Source organism: Aspergillus heteromorphus (genome assembly GCF_003184545.1).
Source record: "Aspergillus heteromorphus CBS 117.55 chromosome Unknown BO70scaffold_3, whole genome shotgun sequence".
NCBI lineage: Eukaryota > Fungi > Ascomycota > Eurotiomycetes > Eurotiales > Aspergillaceae > Aspergillus > Aspergillus heteromorphus.
In genome coordinates, this window is record NW_020290408.1 from 1 (window position 1) to 15,733 (window position 15,733).

The 15,733-nt window shown below is 54.5% G+C and overlaps 6 protein-coding genes across 6 annotated transcripts; 2 read left to right on the forward strand and 4 right to left on the reverse strand.

Annotated features, from left to right (window-relative positions):
- Window positions 1-1,800: 1,800 nt before the first annotated feature.
- Window positions 1,801-3,615, forward strand: BO70DRAFT_377008 (glycoside hydrolase family 13 protein; the record flags this gene model as incomplete). The annotated part of the gene is made up of 1 exon (XM_025545162.1): window positions 1,801-3,615. Exon 1 carries the CDS (start codon window positions 1,891-1,893, stop codon window positions 3,613-3,615), a length of 1,725 nt encoding a protein of 574 aa, XP_025402547.1. The 5' UTR covers window positions 1,801-1,890.
- A 1,343-nt stretch (window positions 3,616-4,958) lies between these two features.
- BO70DRAFT_426171 (Zn(II)2Cys6 transcription factor) lies at window positions 4,959-6,854 on the reverse strand (the record flags this gene model as incomplete). Its single annotated transcript, XM_025547755.1, has 4 exons — window positions 4,959-5,083; window positions 5,214-6,054; window positions 6,117-6,157; window positions 6,251-6,854. 4 exons carry the CDS (start codon window positions 6,852-6,854, stop codon window positions 4,959-4,961), a joined length of 1,611 nt encoding a protein of 536 aa, XP_025402548.1.
- Window positions 6,855-8,087: 1,233 nt separating this feature from the next.
- BO70DRAFT_127063 (uncharacterized protein) lies at window positions 8,088-9,530 on the reverse strand. Its single transcript, XM_025537995.1, has one exon. It carries the CDS (start codon window positions 9,427-9,429, stop codon window positions 8,224-8,226), a length of 1,206 nt encoding a protein of 401 aa, XP_025402549.1. The 5' UTR covers window positions 9,430-9,530; the 3' UTR covers window positions 8,088-8,223.
- A 1,579-nt stretch (window positions 9,531-11,109) lies between these two features.
- BO70DRAFT_358746 (U6 snRNA-associated Sm-like protein LSm8) lies at window positions 11,110-12,173 on the reverse strand. Its single transcript, XM_025542366.1, has 2 exons — window positions 11,775-12,173; window positions 11,110-11,648 (listed from the first exon to the last, which is right to left on the reverse strand). The coding sequence occupies exons 1-2, from the start codon at window positions 11,797-11,799 to the stop codon at window positions 11,377-11,379; spliced, it is 297 nt and encodes a 98-aa protein (XP_025402550.1). The 5' UTR covers window positions 11,800-12,173; the 3' UTR covers window positions 11,110-11,376.
- Window positions 12,174-12,451: 278 nt separating this feature from the next.
- On the reverse strand, window positions 12,452-13,938 carry BO70DRAFT_358749 (putative proline-rich, actin-associated protein Vrp1). The gene is made up of 2 exons (XM_025542367.1): window positions 13,844-13,938; window positions 12,452-13,789 (listed from the first exon to the last, which is right to left on the reverse strand). The coding sequence occupies exons 1-2, from the start codon at window positions 13,916-13,918 to the stop codon at window positions 12,560-12,562; spliced, it is 1,305 nt and encodes a 434-aa protein (XP_025402551.1). The 5' UTR covers window positions 13,919-13,938; the 3' UTR covers window positions 12,452-12,559.
- A 384-nt stretch (window positions 13,939-14,322) lies between these two features.
- On the forward strand, window positions 14,323-15,721 carry BO70DRAFT_358750 (uncharacterized protein). The gene has a single exon (XM_025542368.1). It carries the CDS (start codon window positions 14,355-14,357, stop codon window positions 15,654-15,656), a length of 1,302 nt encoding a protein of 433 aa, XP_025402552.1. The 5' UTR covers window positions 14,323-14,354; the 3' UTR covers window positions 15,657-15,721.
- Window positions 15,722-15,733: the final 12 nt, after the last annotated feature.

Sequence of the window (15,733 nt, forward strand, 5' to 3'; positions counted from 1 at the left end):
GCATTTATGATCGATATAGATAATGTTTACAGACAGGTATCAGTTGATATTAATACTAGACAAGATCTAGTATACTGTTCATGGAATATTGATTTTATGTAAATAACAAATTATTATATTCTGGTCTTTTACTACTTTCGTATGATTATATATTACTTCTGAGAATATTTTGTATAAGAATCTTACTATTATTTAAGGAGTGTAACCAGATAATCTCTAGAAATTATGATTAATATTTGTTTATATATCTATAAAATACCAGATAATGTCTAGAAATTATGATTAATATTTGTTATATATCTATAAAATACCAGATAATGTCTAGAAATTATGATTAATATTTGTTATATATCTATAAAATACAGTTTCTGTTCATAAGTAATAGATATCTTCCGTATCTAATCTATTTTATTACAGAACTATTCTTGTTAAATTATAATTACATAATAGTTTTTCTGAATCGTATTCAACTTTAACAACGTTTGTATGTAATTACCCGGTTTGGGTGAGGTTGTATCGTTAGTAATTATTATTATATGTAAATAATAATAAATAACTGTTTTGCAACTGTAAGCAACTGTAACACAACCTAGCTACAACCTAACTGTTACTGTAGGTACAGTTTGACAACTATTATGAAATGGTCAGTGAGTGTGGCAAACTATTAAATATATATAAATAATAGTAAGCTACCATCTTTGACTTTTACTGAACTATGCTGTGACCCTCTCTACGCACGCCTCCGGGCCCCTATGTATGTTTCTGGGATTTGGTTTTGCTTTTATTTTTTTTTTGTTCTGTACTTGTATGATATGGCATTAGGCCTGCTACTCAGGTAAAGTAAGCTAGGCTTTGGAGAAATATGGGTTGGTCGGTGTTTGTGGTTGAATTATGAGTAATTGGGAGTGATTGGGATTGCAATTGGGATTTGGATTCTATGATTCTTTATTTCTCTTGTTTATTTAACTACTTACCTAGTTATGTATCTGCGTCACGTCACTAACCAGGTTTTTATTTTGGGAGGCTTAATATTAATTGTCTTGTTACTGCGGAGGACCATACACATGCATACTAGGTACCTAGTAGTATTACTCCTACGTACCTATTCCCTACCACCTATTTATTACTTATCTATCTAGTATCATCACCTACTACCTATCTTGCCAAGGTAGTACTGGATGCAGCACAGTACTTACAGCACTAGAGTATAAGTAGTTTACCCACCCAATAAAGTTTACCCTAGCCATATCCAGTTGCTACTAATACCCGCGCTGGCCGTTATATATCCACCATCCACCGTCCACCATCCACTGTCCAGTCCAGAGTAACCGGATTGTGATACAGCTTTTATATACTCTATATATAGTAGCAAGGTGCCGACGAGATCCTGCAAGAGAGCCGGACTCGGTGCAGGAAGACCTCAACAGACGCGAGAACGCCAGATGACAATCTAGTTAGTATCCATGATCCATAACAGTAAGCGGCCTGCTTGTGCTTGGTATGATACACTATCTCTATCTCTTATCTCACCCACCATCATGTCTCGGACACGCATATGTCTGGCTCAAGCATATGCATGCACTGCAGTGCTAGGTGCAGACAGCAGACACCAAACAAGGCTGGAATACACCGTAGTAGTAAAAGTTGACGTAACGAATGACGGTCATTTCCCTCTAGGGACTGGACTGTGTGTCCCGCATGCAAGTGTCGGCGCTAAAAGCAAGAGAGAGGTGAGGCAACGTGTGGTGGGTGAATGGGAATCATGGGTGAGAGGGGGAGGGGGGTGATAAGAGGTCTGTCTTCTCTTTCTTTCCTGTCTCGTTCTAATCTCCATATCCGTCTTACTCCATCTTTCTTCTGCTCTCTCCTCTCTGATAAAAGTCCATCAAAATGTGGTGGAAAAACGCAACCATCTACCAAATTTACCCGGCCAGCTTCCGCGACAGCAACGGCGACGGCATCGGAGACATCGGGGGCATCCACAGCCAACTAGACTACATCCAGAGTCTGGGCGTGGACGCGATCTGGCTATGTCCGATGTACGACTCCCCGCAACACGACATGGGCTACGACATCTCGAACTACGAAGCCGTATACCCACCGTACGGGAGCGTGTCAGACATCGAGCAGCTGATCAGCGCGTGCCACGCCCGCGGGCTACGCATCCTGCTCGATCTCGTCGTGAACCACACCTCCGACGAGCACGCGTGGTTCCAGGAATCGCGATCGTCGCTCTCCTCCGCCAAGCGGGACTGGTATATCTGGCGCCCTGCGCGGTACGACGCCGAGGGCAAGCGACGGGCGCCGAATAACTGGCGGAGCTGTTTCGGCGGCAGCGCGTGGACGTGGGATGAGACCACGGGGGAGTATTACCTGCATTTGTTTGCGACGCAGCAGCCGGACCTGAATTGGGAGAATCGGGAGACGAGAGAGGCCATCTATGCGTCCGCGATGGAGTTCTGGCTGCGCAAGGGGATCGATGGGTTCCGGGTCGATACGGCCAATACGTATAGCAAGGATACGTCGTTCCCGGATGTGCCGGTGACGGATCCGCGGACGGAGTGGCAGTATGCGTCGCATCTGTTCTGTAATGGGCCCCGCATTCATGAGTATCTGAGGGAGATGGCTGGGGTGTTGAGGAAGTATGATGCCATGACGGTGGGGGAGTTGCCGCTGACGAAGGATATCGAGGATGTGTTGGGGTATGTCTCGGCGAAGGAGGAGAAGCTGGATATGGTGTTTCAGTTCGATGTGGTTGACTTGGGAACGGGGGCCGATAGGAGGTATTCTGTTGAGCCGAGGAGCTGGACCCTCTCGCAGTTGAAGGAGAGGGTGCGCGCCACGCAGCGACTCATGGATGGGGAGTCGGATGGCTGGAGTACCGCGTTCTTGGAGAACCATGATCAGGCGCGCTGTGTGTCGAGGTGGGGGTGTGAGCGGAATGTGGAGTTGTGGGGGCAGAGCGCGAAGATGTTGGCGATGATGGTGGCCAGTCTGTCGGGGACGCTGTTTGTGTACCAGGGCCAGGAGATCGGGATGGTCAATGCGCCGGCGTCGTGGGGCGTGGAGGAGTATAAGGATGTGGAGAGCAGGAATTACTATGACTTTGTCAGGCAGACCTCGAATGGCGATCCGGTCGCGTTGGCTGCGGCCAGGACGGCCCTGCAGCATCTGGCGCGCGACCACGCCCGCCTCCCCATGCAGTGGGACGCCTCGCCGCACGCCGGCTTCACGGCCCCCGATGCGACGCCGTGGATGCGCGCTCATGATAATTACCCGGATGTGAACGTCAAGCGGCAGGCGTTGGATGGACAGTCCGTGCTGTCGTTCTGGAAGAGGATGCTGGCCGTCCGGAAGGAGTATCCGGATGTTTTTGCCCAGGGTGTCTTTGCGAATGTTGACCGGCTGGAAGATGATGATGAGAAGCTGTTTATCTTTGAGAAGAGAGGGGAAGGGCGGAAGTTGTTGGTTGTTCTGAATTTTACGGAGAGCGAGCAGGAGGCTGGGTTGGAGGCGATGTTGGGGGGGAAGGGGAAGTTGTTGCTGAGCAATACGGGGGAGGGCGAGAGTTTGCGTCTCCTGCGGCCGTATGAGGGGCGGGTGTATCTGGTATAGATCGATAGACTTGTTGTTGTTGTTGTTGTTCCACAACAGAAATAGAGATCGGGTTACACAGTCGTCCTTGACTGTCGCATAAATCTGTAGAATTCTAATTGTAAAGCATAATCCAGTCTTTCTCTATTCTACTTGAGTGATGCCAGTATGCTACTGTATATAACCAGACAAAACAAACCCAGAATGCTCAACAACCTACTCTATATTTGATATCAACGTATCGCTAGTTTGAGCCTGAAATACCGTTTGAGTTTGAAACTCCATTTGACTGAGACACTCCGTTCTTCGCCTTCTCCAGACCATCAGTCTGCGCATCGCATACAGCCGGCGGCGGCGGCGGCGGTCTCCCACTCCGCTCAATCTTGCGAATGATCCTCGCAGGGTTCCCAGCCACAACATGGCAGGGTGGGACGTCCTATGAAGTAGACACAAAGTTAGCTCTGCCACACCATACACCATCAACCCCCCTTCCTCTATCTAACATATGCAAAACAAAACAAAAAAAAATACATACCTTAGTAACCACACTCCCCGCCCCAACCGTACACCCATCCCCGATAACCACGCCCGGCAAAATCACCACATTGCCCGCGATCCAGCAATCCTCACCGACGGTAATCGGCCTCCCCATCTCGGGCCCATGGGTCCCGTTCCGCAAATCCGGGTCCAGCGGGTGCGTGCCACTATAGAAACACACATTCGGACCGACCAGCGTGCGCGCCCCAATTGACACGGTGCAGGTGTCCACGAACGTGCAGTTGAAGTTGATGAACACGTTGCTCCCGACCTGGATGTTGGTTCCGTAGTCGATGTTGATGGGGCGTTCGATCCACGGGTAGGCGTGCAGGGTGGCGTCTTCGTCTTCTTCCGTTGCGTTGGGGAGGGCGGGCGGGAGGGGGTGCGGATTGTTCGTGATACTGTTTTGGATTAACCAACTGACATGATTGACTTATTTGATTTGATGGGTGGGAAGTTGAAGAGAGGAGTAAAGGGTGTACCCTTTCCAGTACTCTGCCAGTTCTCGCCGCGAGAGCTCTCCGGCGCGGTTCAGCTGGCCGACAATGCGCGCGCATCGTTTGCGCGCGGCCACCAGCTCCGGGGTGAATGCGTAGTAGAGCTCCCCGCGCTCCATGCGAGCGAGGTTCTCTTTCTCGTCGATGTTCGGGATCATGGTGGTGTTTGTTGCGTCTTGCAAGGTACGAGGTGAGCAAATGGGGAGAGTTGCAGGAGATCAATGTCGCAGGAAGCAGCTGTCTTTGATCAATCACTCCCCGTCGGTCCATCGGCAATGCTGTTGCGATAGATAACAGGGAGGCTCGCGCGTTCTAAGCCTATTTGAGACATTAATAGCCGCGCCAGTGGATCAGGTCCGGTTCTAAAATGCGGGTCGTTAGTCGGTAGTGGCGAATGGCGATGGAATCATCGCGGGCGGATAGACCCGTGCACGTGACAGGCTCTTGATTCGCAACTGGCGCAGATGCTTCACGTTTAGCCCGTTGGCTATCCCCTTATTGGGAATTGGGAATTGGGATGGATAGATCAAGCCAAAATAACAGGACACTCCCCCACCAACCCAAGCCCATCCACACCACCTACACCTACTGTTGACCGCCTATCTCCCCTCCACTTCTCGCGCAGAAACGCCGCGCCTTTCGAGAATATAGCAGACTGCCACTCCGTGTATATGATATCCAGTTTCGCGGCGATGATGCGCTGATGGGCGGCACTGCTGGCAGAAAAGCCCGCCACGACGAGTGGCCAGCTCATGATGTTGTGGGAGGGCGAATCGGGGGGGAGGTGGTGGAGGGTGTGGATGAATTCCGTGACTAGGGATTGGATTGCGGCGAGGCTGTCTTCTTCTTCTTCTTCTTCTTCTTCTTCTTCTTCTGCATCTTCATTTTCGTTCTCGGTATCGGGTTGGGATGGGGCAAGAAGGAGAAGTCGTTTGATGTGGATGCGACAGGCTAGGCTGTATAGGGCTGATGTGATGGCGTCGCTGAGCTGGTCAAGATCCATACTATACTCTGTGGGGGTGAAGTCCGTCTGACGGGATATAAGTTCCCGGTCCAGCAAGATGAGCTCTCTCCTCGCTGCAGAAACCTGGTCAGGTTGACCAGACACCAACTTCTGACCCAGAAGAGCGATGCGGTAAATCGCAATAAACAGGTGCTGCGAAGTCCCCATGATGTGGCCGTTCCGGATATATGCCATGACGGACGGAGAGGCGAAGATGCGATCGGCCCAGGAAAGCGAAATGGATAACTTGGGCCCGAGGGAGAAGGCAGCCAAGGGGAAGAAGTAACAGAACATTTCGAATAGAAAGCCCCTCAGCGCGGGGTCCATGCTGTCGCCGTTGCCACTGGAGATGCGGTTCTGGAGAAGGAAAGCCGCGGCGTTGAGATGGGGGAGGATTCTCTCGCGGTTGGTGAAGTTTTGAGTCTGGGACTGTTAGCCTGTTGTCTGATTGTCAGAGAGTAGGATTGAAGTTCAAGTCCGCGTACCTCGTGCAGACACAGCAAAAGTACCGAGAGGGTGGTATAATCTATGAGTAAGTATGAGTATGCAAACACATCAGCGCAACGCCTCTCCCAGAAACCGAACAGATATATCCATTCCACACCAGAAAGAAACCCACCAGAACCAGAATCAGAACCAGACCCCTCCATCTCCCCCTCAACCGCCCCCCTAATCCCCGCAACCGCCTGCCCATAAAATTCCACCGCAGCACGATAAACCTGACCATCGCCGCGACAATACTTCAGCAGATCCGCCGACGCAATCGCCAGCACGCACCCCCTCACCAGACAACTCCCCTGCAGCGCGGGCGCCAGCCACCTCAAATACCCCGTCCGCTGGGCCCCCGTCCTCGTCGACAACCACCTCGGGCTGGCGTCAAGGAAATGCCGCAGCAGCCGCGACACAATGTCCGGGGTGAGGACGGAGAAGACGTTCACCATGCCTTGGGCTTGGCCCGGGAGGAGAGGCTTGTCGGCCTGGCGGCGGCGATGGCGGCGGGGGCGGGGGATTAGATGTGACTGTGACTGTGACTGTGAGGCGCTGGGCGACGACCATTGGCATATGATGTTGTTGCGGTGGCAGCCGGTGCAGAAGGGACGGCGCTCGTCGCATTTCTTTTTGCGCCGGCGGCAGGTGAGACAGCCTGTTTTTGTTCGGGAGAGGGGTCGTATTGGAGGGGGAGGGGGAGGGGTTATGGGTGTGGTGGTGGTGTTTTGGGTCATCTTGTCTTGTCTGTTTGAGTATTGTGTAGATGCAGCGTCTGTGGCGGGGGAGGGGGATCGATAATAATAATAATAGTATCTGCAACAGGCTGTGGGGCTGGCTGGCCTGCGCTTCTCCGAAACATAGTCCAAGTCTCCGTATTCTCGGCCGGCTCCCCATTCCCCTGGTCTAAACCACCCCTAGTATCTAGATACTTAGTATACCCAATTACTTAAATATTGCTTTTTCTCTTTTTTGGGGGGTTTTTCTTTTTTTTTAGATTCTCTCTTATTCCTGGGGTTTCTTTTCTTTTTCTCCTAGCGCCTAGTGACTACACGTGCGTCAACGCTAAGAACGGCATACTCCAGTTCAGTTCTCAATACAGTAAATAATCAGCAGACCCATGCCGGACTACTGTGCCCTACTGTAGTCTACCGTGGCTGGGTATCCACTTGATGTAGTTTAATTCTAGCTTATTATCGACAAGTACAGAACCGGTGAATGATGGTGAATGATAGATATTATAGAAGGCATAATCGCTGTATATAGTTTCTGATTCTGCGTGGGGTTGGATTGGGTCTACCTACATGCGTGCTCAATGAATAAGCTTCAATTGAAAGACAGTCGTGAAGGGTGTGAATGTGAAGAGTGAGAAGAGTATGAAGAAAGGCAGGTATGTATTATTAAAACAAGTAGTGTACATGAAGGGTAGGTAGGGTACGACAAGAGAGAGACGCGGAGAGAGAGCGAGTGCAAGAGTAAGAGCGAGCGAGCGCGAGCGCGACAGAGAGAGACACACAGGGAGAGAGAGAGGGCAAGCAGTAGACTGGACTAGACTATGTACGAACAAGACAAGCAGAGTCAAAAAAGCCAAGAAAAAAAAACACAGAATGCAAAATGCAAAACGCAAAATGCAAAAAAAAATAAGGGTAAGGATAGGAAACTGGAATCAGTAGGGATAGTAATCTGCGCTGAGGAACTGGACATCCAATGATAAGGATAATGCTGGAGCGGCTGCTGCTGAGCCCGTCAATGAAGGATAGTGGTTCAGTTGGGGATAAATGAACGGTCAGTCTCTCTAAGTCGTTCGACGAGTTTGTGTCTGTTGGCCCAGCCATGCATACACATTAAGTGCTTCTATCGAACGGAACTCCCGCGCTGTTCGGCATGATGCATCGGGGGTATTTGCCATGGGAATGGATCAAGAGGGCGTCAGAGGAAAGAACGCTTTTTGCTGCTGCCAACGCCGAAAACACAAAACAAGCCAACTAAATTCCAACAGTAGAGGGGGTATTCTCCTACCCAAGGAGCAAAATCAAATGCAGGCTTCCATGATAAACAAGGCACAAAAAGGGGGATGCGGCAAAAAAGGACGGACGGCTGTCACGGTCATATATCCATACTCCAGCGCCAGGGCCGGAGACGCTCAAGCTGACCTAGTCCGATATCGTCAGGCGAGTCATTGATTTCCAAATGCAACAGTTGCACCTTGTTGTTGTCACGTGGCAACGTAGATAGGGTTTGAGAAATTGTTGGAGGGAAGTGTTTACCGCTATCTTGTGTTGCTTTGGAGACAGGCCGGGAGGTCGGGGTCCCTGGCGAGTGGAAGGAGACGCGGGGGGACTCGCCCTCGGAATCCCCGGGGGACGACAGGGTGGAACAGGAGTCGGAGCGCGAGCGGAAAGAGGGGGATATTACGAAGTTGGACTCATCACATCCGTACATGAACCGGGGGGTCGTGGGCGAATGAGGACGCTGGTCGTTAGTTTCCGAGCCTGCGGATCTCGGATCGAACCAACCATCGGGGGCCATTCGCGGTGGAGACGGTCTGACGGTCTTTTCGGAAGTCTGGGTGTCTAGCCGCGGCAGCAGCAGCTGGCTGGGCTGGACGGGCGTCTTGTCGGTGTGCTCACCGTCTGCACGCTGACCGCTGTATTCGTTGTCGTCGTTGTGGGCAGCATCCCCAACACGATCCTTGCCGGCCATCACCCGCGCGCTGGGTGGGGGCTGTAACATCCACCGGGTCTCAGCCCGACTCTTGGGCCCACTCACAATCGGGGGGTGAAGATCGTTAACCGGGGGCACGCGAGCGATATAGTATTTGCTCGAGGAGCTAGCATCTGCTTTGCCGCTCCCCGAGAGTCCAACCGAAGAGCCCTTGACCTCCGCATCCTGGCCCCATAGCGGCTCGTCCTCGCGCTGATACCGCATACGGTTCCACCGATCGCCCAACGGATGCTTCAGTTTATCCTTCCTATGCGACGAACCCTCTGCGCGATTCGCATCCCGCACGGACTCTGCCGAAATGCCAGTGTTCCATGAGTCCGTCCGACGGTGTGCGGTCCGATGGCCACCTCTTCTTGTCGGCGGACCCGGGCCTAGAGCAATCTCCTCCGCCCATCCTGGATTGGTGCTGAACGCAGTCGGCTGCGGTAACGGTTTTGGCTGGTCGGTGACGACGGCCTCGATCTTGGCCTTTTCACGTTTCGACCGGGCGGCTTCCTTCTTGCGCTTGTGGCGGTCTAGGGAGCCGGCACAGGGCGTGCAGGTGGCATAGTAGAAAACGGCGGACTGGGCACCACGGTAGAGCCACATTCTGGCCTAACCACCAGGGTCGGACGACGGAGGCTGGGAAGGAGAGAGGGAGGTATGAGGAAGAGGGGAGGGGGAGGAGAGATGGTACACCGACTAGACAGCGATACCAGTTGAAGGAAGATCCCAGCGCTCACGAAGACCAATTGACCCGGGGGTGTAGACTAGTTGAGTCTGCAGTTGTGTGTAGGCACGGTCGCAACAACATGAAGGGCGCTCGTATCGGAGGGGGAAGGAGGGGGGGGGTTGATAGCGGTGGTGGTAAGCAGGCAGAAGTGGCGGTCGCCCAGCGACCGGGATTAAACGGGAGAATCCAGGCCCGGGGGGGGGATTGTGGCGGTCAGGACGAGACGAGGTCGAAGAATGTGGTTTGAGGATAAGAGGAGGAGAATGAGGATTGTAGAGAGGATGAGAAGGGGAGAGGGGAGGGGAGGGGAGGGGGAGGAGAGAGGAAGGGAGAAGGAGAGGGAGAGGAGAGGGAGAGGGAGAAAGGGACAAGACGGAGTCGGAGAGAAAGACTGAGACGGGGAGAGCCAGTCTAGTCAGTCCGTCAGGGGAAAGAACCCCCAAACCACCAAAAACCCAAGGAACGGCCAGTTAGTGAGCAACTTAAGTTGGGCCGCACTTGGCAAGGGCGGGGCGGGCGGCAGAGAAACGGGGCGGCTGTCACATTTAGATTCAGAGGCCGGAGGTTGGGAAGGGCATGGAAATGAGGATGTTATTAATTGAGGGTGAAAATAATATACAGCCTCGTTGGAGGTAACCAGGTAACTTAAGGTGTTGTGGCAAAGATCTGATCTGGCATGCAGGCCAACGCAGCTGCGCCGGTCGGGTCGGTTGGCTCTCACGAGGGATTGTGGCTCATCCAAACCCCAAACACCCAAACACGGCACGGCCCCTGGAACCACTCGAGGAACCACTGAACCGCTGGCCTGGCTCCCGGAAACGGTCAGGGTTAGATCGTCCACCTAATTCTGCTACCTCACTAAAGAATACTAAATACGATGGTGGCAGTCGCTGCCGCCGGGACGCGTTGCCGCTAGATAGATATCTGGACATCTCACTCGGTCCATTATTTGGTCACTTTTTAGGGTACAGACAGACGGACAGACACACTTATGCAGGCACTCGGCTGCAGTATATTGGGACTTAGGGTTGATCTGATTGGGACATGGACGGTACAAGAATAGAAGCACGCTCGAAAGACCGCCATCAAAGAACAGGCAGCATCAACTGTTTCGGATCAGGTGAGGTGAGGTGAGGCCTAATGCAATATCGCCATGCAGCTCCCATCATCGTGCATTGTTCTCTCTTCCTGTCCGACTCTTTCCATCCATCGCCGACTCCGGCCGAACAATCAATATCGTCCAACGGGATCGGCGCGCAGGGGTACTCCGGATTTGACGCACCACCCCGCCTTTCTTTGCCTTACCTTGCCTGTACACATCGTTCTTCCTTGTTTCTTTTCCCTTGAATTGAATCCCCAAATCCCAACCGAAACAATCCTGTAGCACCGCCAACGGTCGATGTGCCCAGATTCCAGACTGTCCATACACCGCCCGGTCGTAGCTGCGCCCATGATCGGACCCCGCTGGTTGGTCCCCCCTGCACATAGTCGCGCGCGTAGCTTCGCACACGTACCCCAGGCACGGACCGCGCTGCCCCTCCTCCCCTCCTCTACCCGCCGAACGAGACCACGAGAAAACGAGCGAGACAGAAAAAAGAGAGAGGGAAGCGATCCGATCCATCCAACCCTACGCGCCAGCCCCCCTGTCTGACACTGCCACTGCCAGTCACAGGCACAGTCAGTCACAGTCACGCCTCGATCGTCCCCATCAATCATCACTCAAACCAACCAACCGTACAAACAGCACTGCACGTCCATATTTTTTTAAACCGCGAGAAATCTTGTCTTGTGTGATATCATAGACTGTTTGCTGGCAACCTCCCTCAAGCGTTCTTCGTGCCCTTGACTACCTCACCCCGTACTTTCGTCCAATCGATATCCCCGTCAATCCCCTCGTCCACTTCGCCACATAAAACCACGTTGTCGCCGCGGATCAGGTACAGCCCGTGTTCGATCTGCGAGCTGGGTTCCGGATCATCGGGCGTGCGGATGATTCGCTCGATCGTGTCCACCAGGACCAGGTTCGTCAGCTGGTCTGTCGATAGTAGTGTCCCCAGAAGTGTCCGGCCGTCCACGGTCAGGATGCATACTTTCTCTATACCGGGGAATCGGTGCGTTAGCGCTGGGTATTCGGTGTTCTGCGGGGTAGAGGGGGAAGAGGGGATTGGACCAATCCATCGCGGGGACATTGGATCCCGAGAACAGGGAATAGAGGGCTTACTGTTGATGTAGGAGTGTAGAGACATGGTGATCAGTAGGTGGATAATATTAAGAAACCGAGGTTTGTGGCGGGGAGAGAAAGAGGAATTGAGCTCGTGAGGTGCAGAGAAGGTGAGAGAGAGCTTCACGCTCTGATTATTTCCGGGTAATATGATAATAATATGATGTAAAATATTGTTCGATTATATTCAGAGACCCTGGCAGGGCGGATTTCAATGGTGTTCTAGATTGTGCTCGTAGCTCGACCCGAAGCAAAATACTTTCGACGTCGCGTCAATCTCCGGAGGTGAGTTGCTGGGTGGGACTGGGGCGGGGCTGGCTGGTCTGCCGAGTAGACCGATGTGAATGTCGCGGGAGGAAAGCGTCAGGCGGAAAAGAAGGGTGATCAGGCCAGGAGGAGGCAGCGCGGAGGTTTATCAAGAGATGTTGATCTGGACGTGCTTCTCCGGAGCTTCGCAGCTTCGATGCGGCGGCCGCGGATCACGTGAGGGAGCTGTCCCGTCGGTCTATCAGATCCGCTCCACTGTCCCCCTGCCAATGCTATGGCTTCCTCTCCAGGTGCGCAGTGGCGAGTGGAAGACAGACCCAATTGTAGCAGCATACACGGTCGGAGATCATCCAAAGCCCATTCTACGTTCTAGTACAAGGTGGCATTTGGCATTTGGCATTTGATCTAAACTCGACTTCATTTCTAACCCCTGCTGTCACTACCCATAAGCGCGTTGCTAAGCAAATTTACAAGCGTGAAGACTGGGAACCTCCCAGATGTATCGGTGCAACAATGTTTCATCCACTCAATGCGCTCAGGTCTAATGGCACACTGCTACCCCGTCCAGCCCGGTACCGTCGGGCGCCTCCCACAAATGGTCTGGGCTTGGGCAGTAAGCCGTCGCTCTGGAACTTGAACCGATGGTCGTCTACCCGAACCTGACCGTGCGCACCTGGTCCCAGAGGACTTGACCCCGGTGACGGCCCGCCGTTGCTGAGGGTGTAAGCGCTCGGATCCAGAGTCGAGCGATCTGGTTGATAACCCGCTGGCGAGTCATACGAGGAGGGTCGAGGAGGTGCTGCCGCAGGAGGCTGGGGTGATGGGCGCGGTGGCGGCTCACTGGAGGGGAGGGTAGGAGGAGCACTGGGTGGGGGCGGGGGAGGAGGTGCTGATGGAGCGGAGGCAGGCGGTGGTGGGTGACCGTGTCCAAGGGCGTTTCGAGCGGCTTGAACTGCGATAGATGCAGCACCATTCGGCGGTTGTGGTGCCGAGGCGCCAGGAGGGGGTGGTGGGGGAGGGGTGGATCGAGCCGGCGCCGGAGGACGGGGAGCAGAAAACGCGGGCGGAGGCGGCGGCGGTGCAGCTGGACTAGACGTCGAGGGTGGTGGAGGGGGTGCTGAGGGTTTCCTTATGGAGATGGGAGGCGGCGGCGGGCCTTTCACGGAGCCCGGCAACGGTGGCGGCGCCCGCGGCGGAGCGTCAGGGGCTGATTTGCTTGACACATTCGATGCTGTGGAGGACGGCCGGCAGGCCGGTCTGGGAGGAGGCTTCCGAAGATTTGCGACCAAAGGATTGACTGGAGGAGCAGGCGGCGACTCTGTAGATGGCGGTCGTGGAGGGGGTCGCGCACCCGGAGGCTTCGGAGCGGATGCCGCAGGGGGCGGGGGAGCGCCTCCCGACTCTGGTAGATACGAGGAGCTGCGAGTAGCCCCCGTGTCAACGCCCCCTCGACTGCGTAGCTTGGGCATGCCCCCTGCGAAGAGACCCCCGAGTTGAGGCGGCGCAGAGACGCCACTATCTCCTCCCGAGCTCGCATTACTGTCACTTCGTAGTCGGTTTGCCGCTTGTGCCGGAGGGACAGGTGGTGCCAACCCAGCCGGAGGCTTCGCCATGCCCGGAACAGGCGGAGCACCAGCAATGGCGGGACCAGAAGACTTCACTCCTCCACCTACAACGGGGGCCGATCTGTCATTGGTGACGGCCTTCTTCAGCTTTGCGCCTTTATGGATGTCCGAGAGCAGTGCGCCCTATCTGAGGCATTAGCAGCTTGACGCGGCCACCATTGACAGTCTATCACTTACCCGGCCCTTGGCTTCTTTGTTTGATGGTCTGCCAGGAAGAGCTCCGGGGGGAGGGGGAGGGGGAGGACCCCCCATACCTCCAGGCGGGGGCGGCGGGGGCGGCGGAGGGGGAGGCATGATATGATGTGATGTGACGGTTATAGACGACGAGATATGACGCTCACGGCGGAGAGGGAGGGATAAGTGAGTTGACGATCACCAGGGGATCAATCCTCTGGGGTTAAATGGATCATTTGAGGCCTGCTGAAAGCAAGGGAATGGGGCGCGGTCGAAGAAAAGCAGATGCCTAAGGGGCGTTGCTGATGGAGGGGAGTGGAAAGCGGAAGACGTTAGGTAGACAAGAAGACCAGACGGGGACGACCGACGAGCGTTCCTGGAACGAGACCCGCTGCCAGTGGCGGCGGCAGTACGCTCGCCGCCTTGTCGGCCTTGTCGGCCGGGCTGCGATATCTGCCTTCCCACTTCCGCCCTCTCCTCTCCGACAACCAGCCATCCACTACCACCACCGTCCATGATTTCCACCAGAGGAATTGCCCTGAGGGGCCAAAAGGTCGCCCGGTCACAGGCCCTGGTCTGCCAAATCTGCCAACCATCCACCACCCCTGCCCCCGTTCACCGACCCCTCGCGCGGTCCTATGCATCAACCAGCCTATTAACTCGGAATGCGCGCCTGGGCCAATTGCGCCCGAAGAAAACCCCTGGAACCCCCTGGACTTCGACCACATATACCCCCAGACGGCTCGAATCGACTGTGCCTCGACAGCTCTCATCCGCGGAGATTGACGAGGCGGTGACCCAGATCGCACACGAATGCTCGGAGCTTCTCAAGACAGACGCCGCCCCCCCCAGCGACAAAATCGAACAACTGCTCCAACGATGCGAGAAGATCGCCGACGCCATCGTGCAGCCGGAGCAGGACACCGGAAAGACACGGTCACGATCAAAACAACAACCGGATGAGATCTCCTCGCTGCTGGACCTCGAGGAGGGGAAGACGCTCGCTACACGGAAACCGCAGCAGTCCCCCACGCGGCGCCAAACGACGCCCGAACAGACCATCGACCGCCTCTGTCAAACCGTCCACGACCTCCTGACCGACGAAAAAGTGTTCATCTCCCCCGAAGCCCTGACCAGCTACACCAAGATCCACGCCGTCCTCAAACGCCCCGCCCACTTCCCGGAGATCTTCCACCTGTATGCGAATAAGCCCATCCCCGAGGAGAACAGCTCGCCGATCAAATACCTCAAGGCGAAGCCCAAGAGCATCAACAGCGCTGTGCCGGTGGATCTCGCCAACACGGCCCTAGACGCTGCGATCGATCAGCGGAATCTGTCGCTGGTTCTGTCCATCATCGATACCACGTTCTGTGCGCCGGCGTTCCACCGCGCGAAGATTTTCAAGAAAGCGGCTCTCCCGGTCGGTGCGCTGGCTGGGGCCCCGGCGGCCTGCTATGTTCTTGCTACGTGGGCTGCGTCGCTACAGAATACGATGGATGCTAGCACAGCGACGGGGATTGCCTTCGCTGCGACGCTGGCGTATGTCGGGGGCACATCGTCGGTGGGTGTGCTGGCCATCACGACGGCCAATGACCAGATGGAGCGTGTTGTATGGCAATCGGGAGTGCCGCTGCGGCATCGCTGGCTCCGCGAAGAGGAGCGGGCCGCGTTCGACAAGGTAGCCCTTGCGTGGGGATTCAAGGATATCTACATGCGGGGTGAAGAGGAAGGCGAGGAGTGGGAGACGCTACGAGAGTTCATCGGGATCAGAGGGATGGTTCTCGACAAGACGGAACTGATGGCTGGAATGCAATAGTGTCCATCTATTCCCTTCAAAACATGTATTATATCTAGATTACAGTTACATAAAAGCGATCTACAACCCTACGAAAT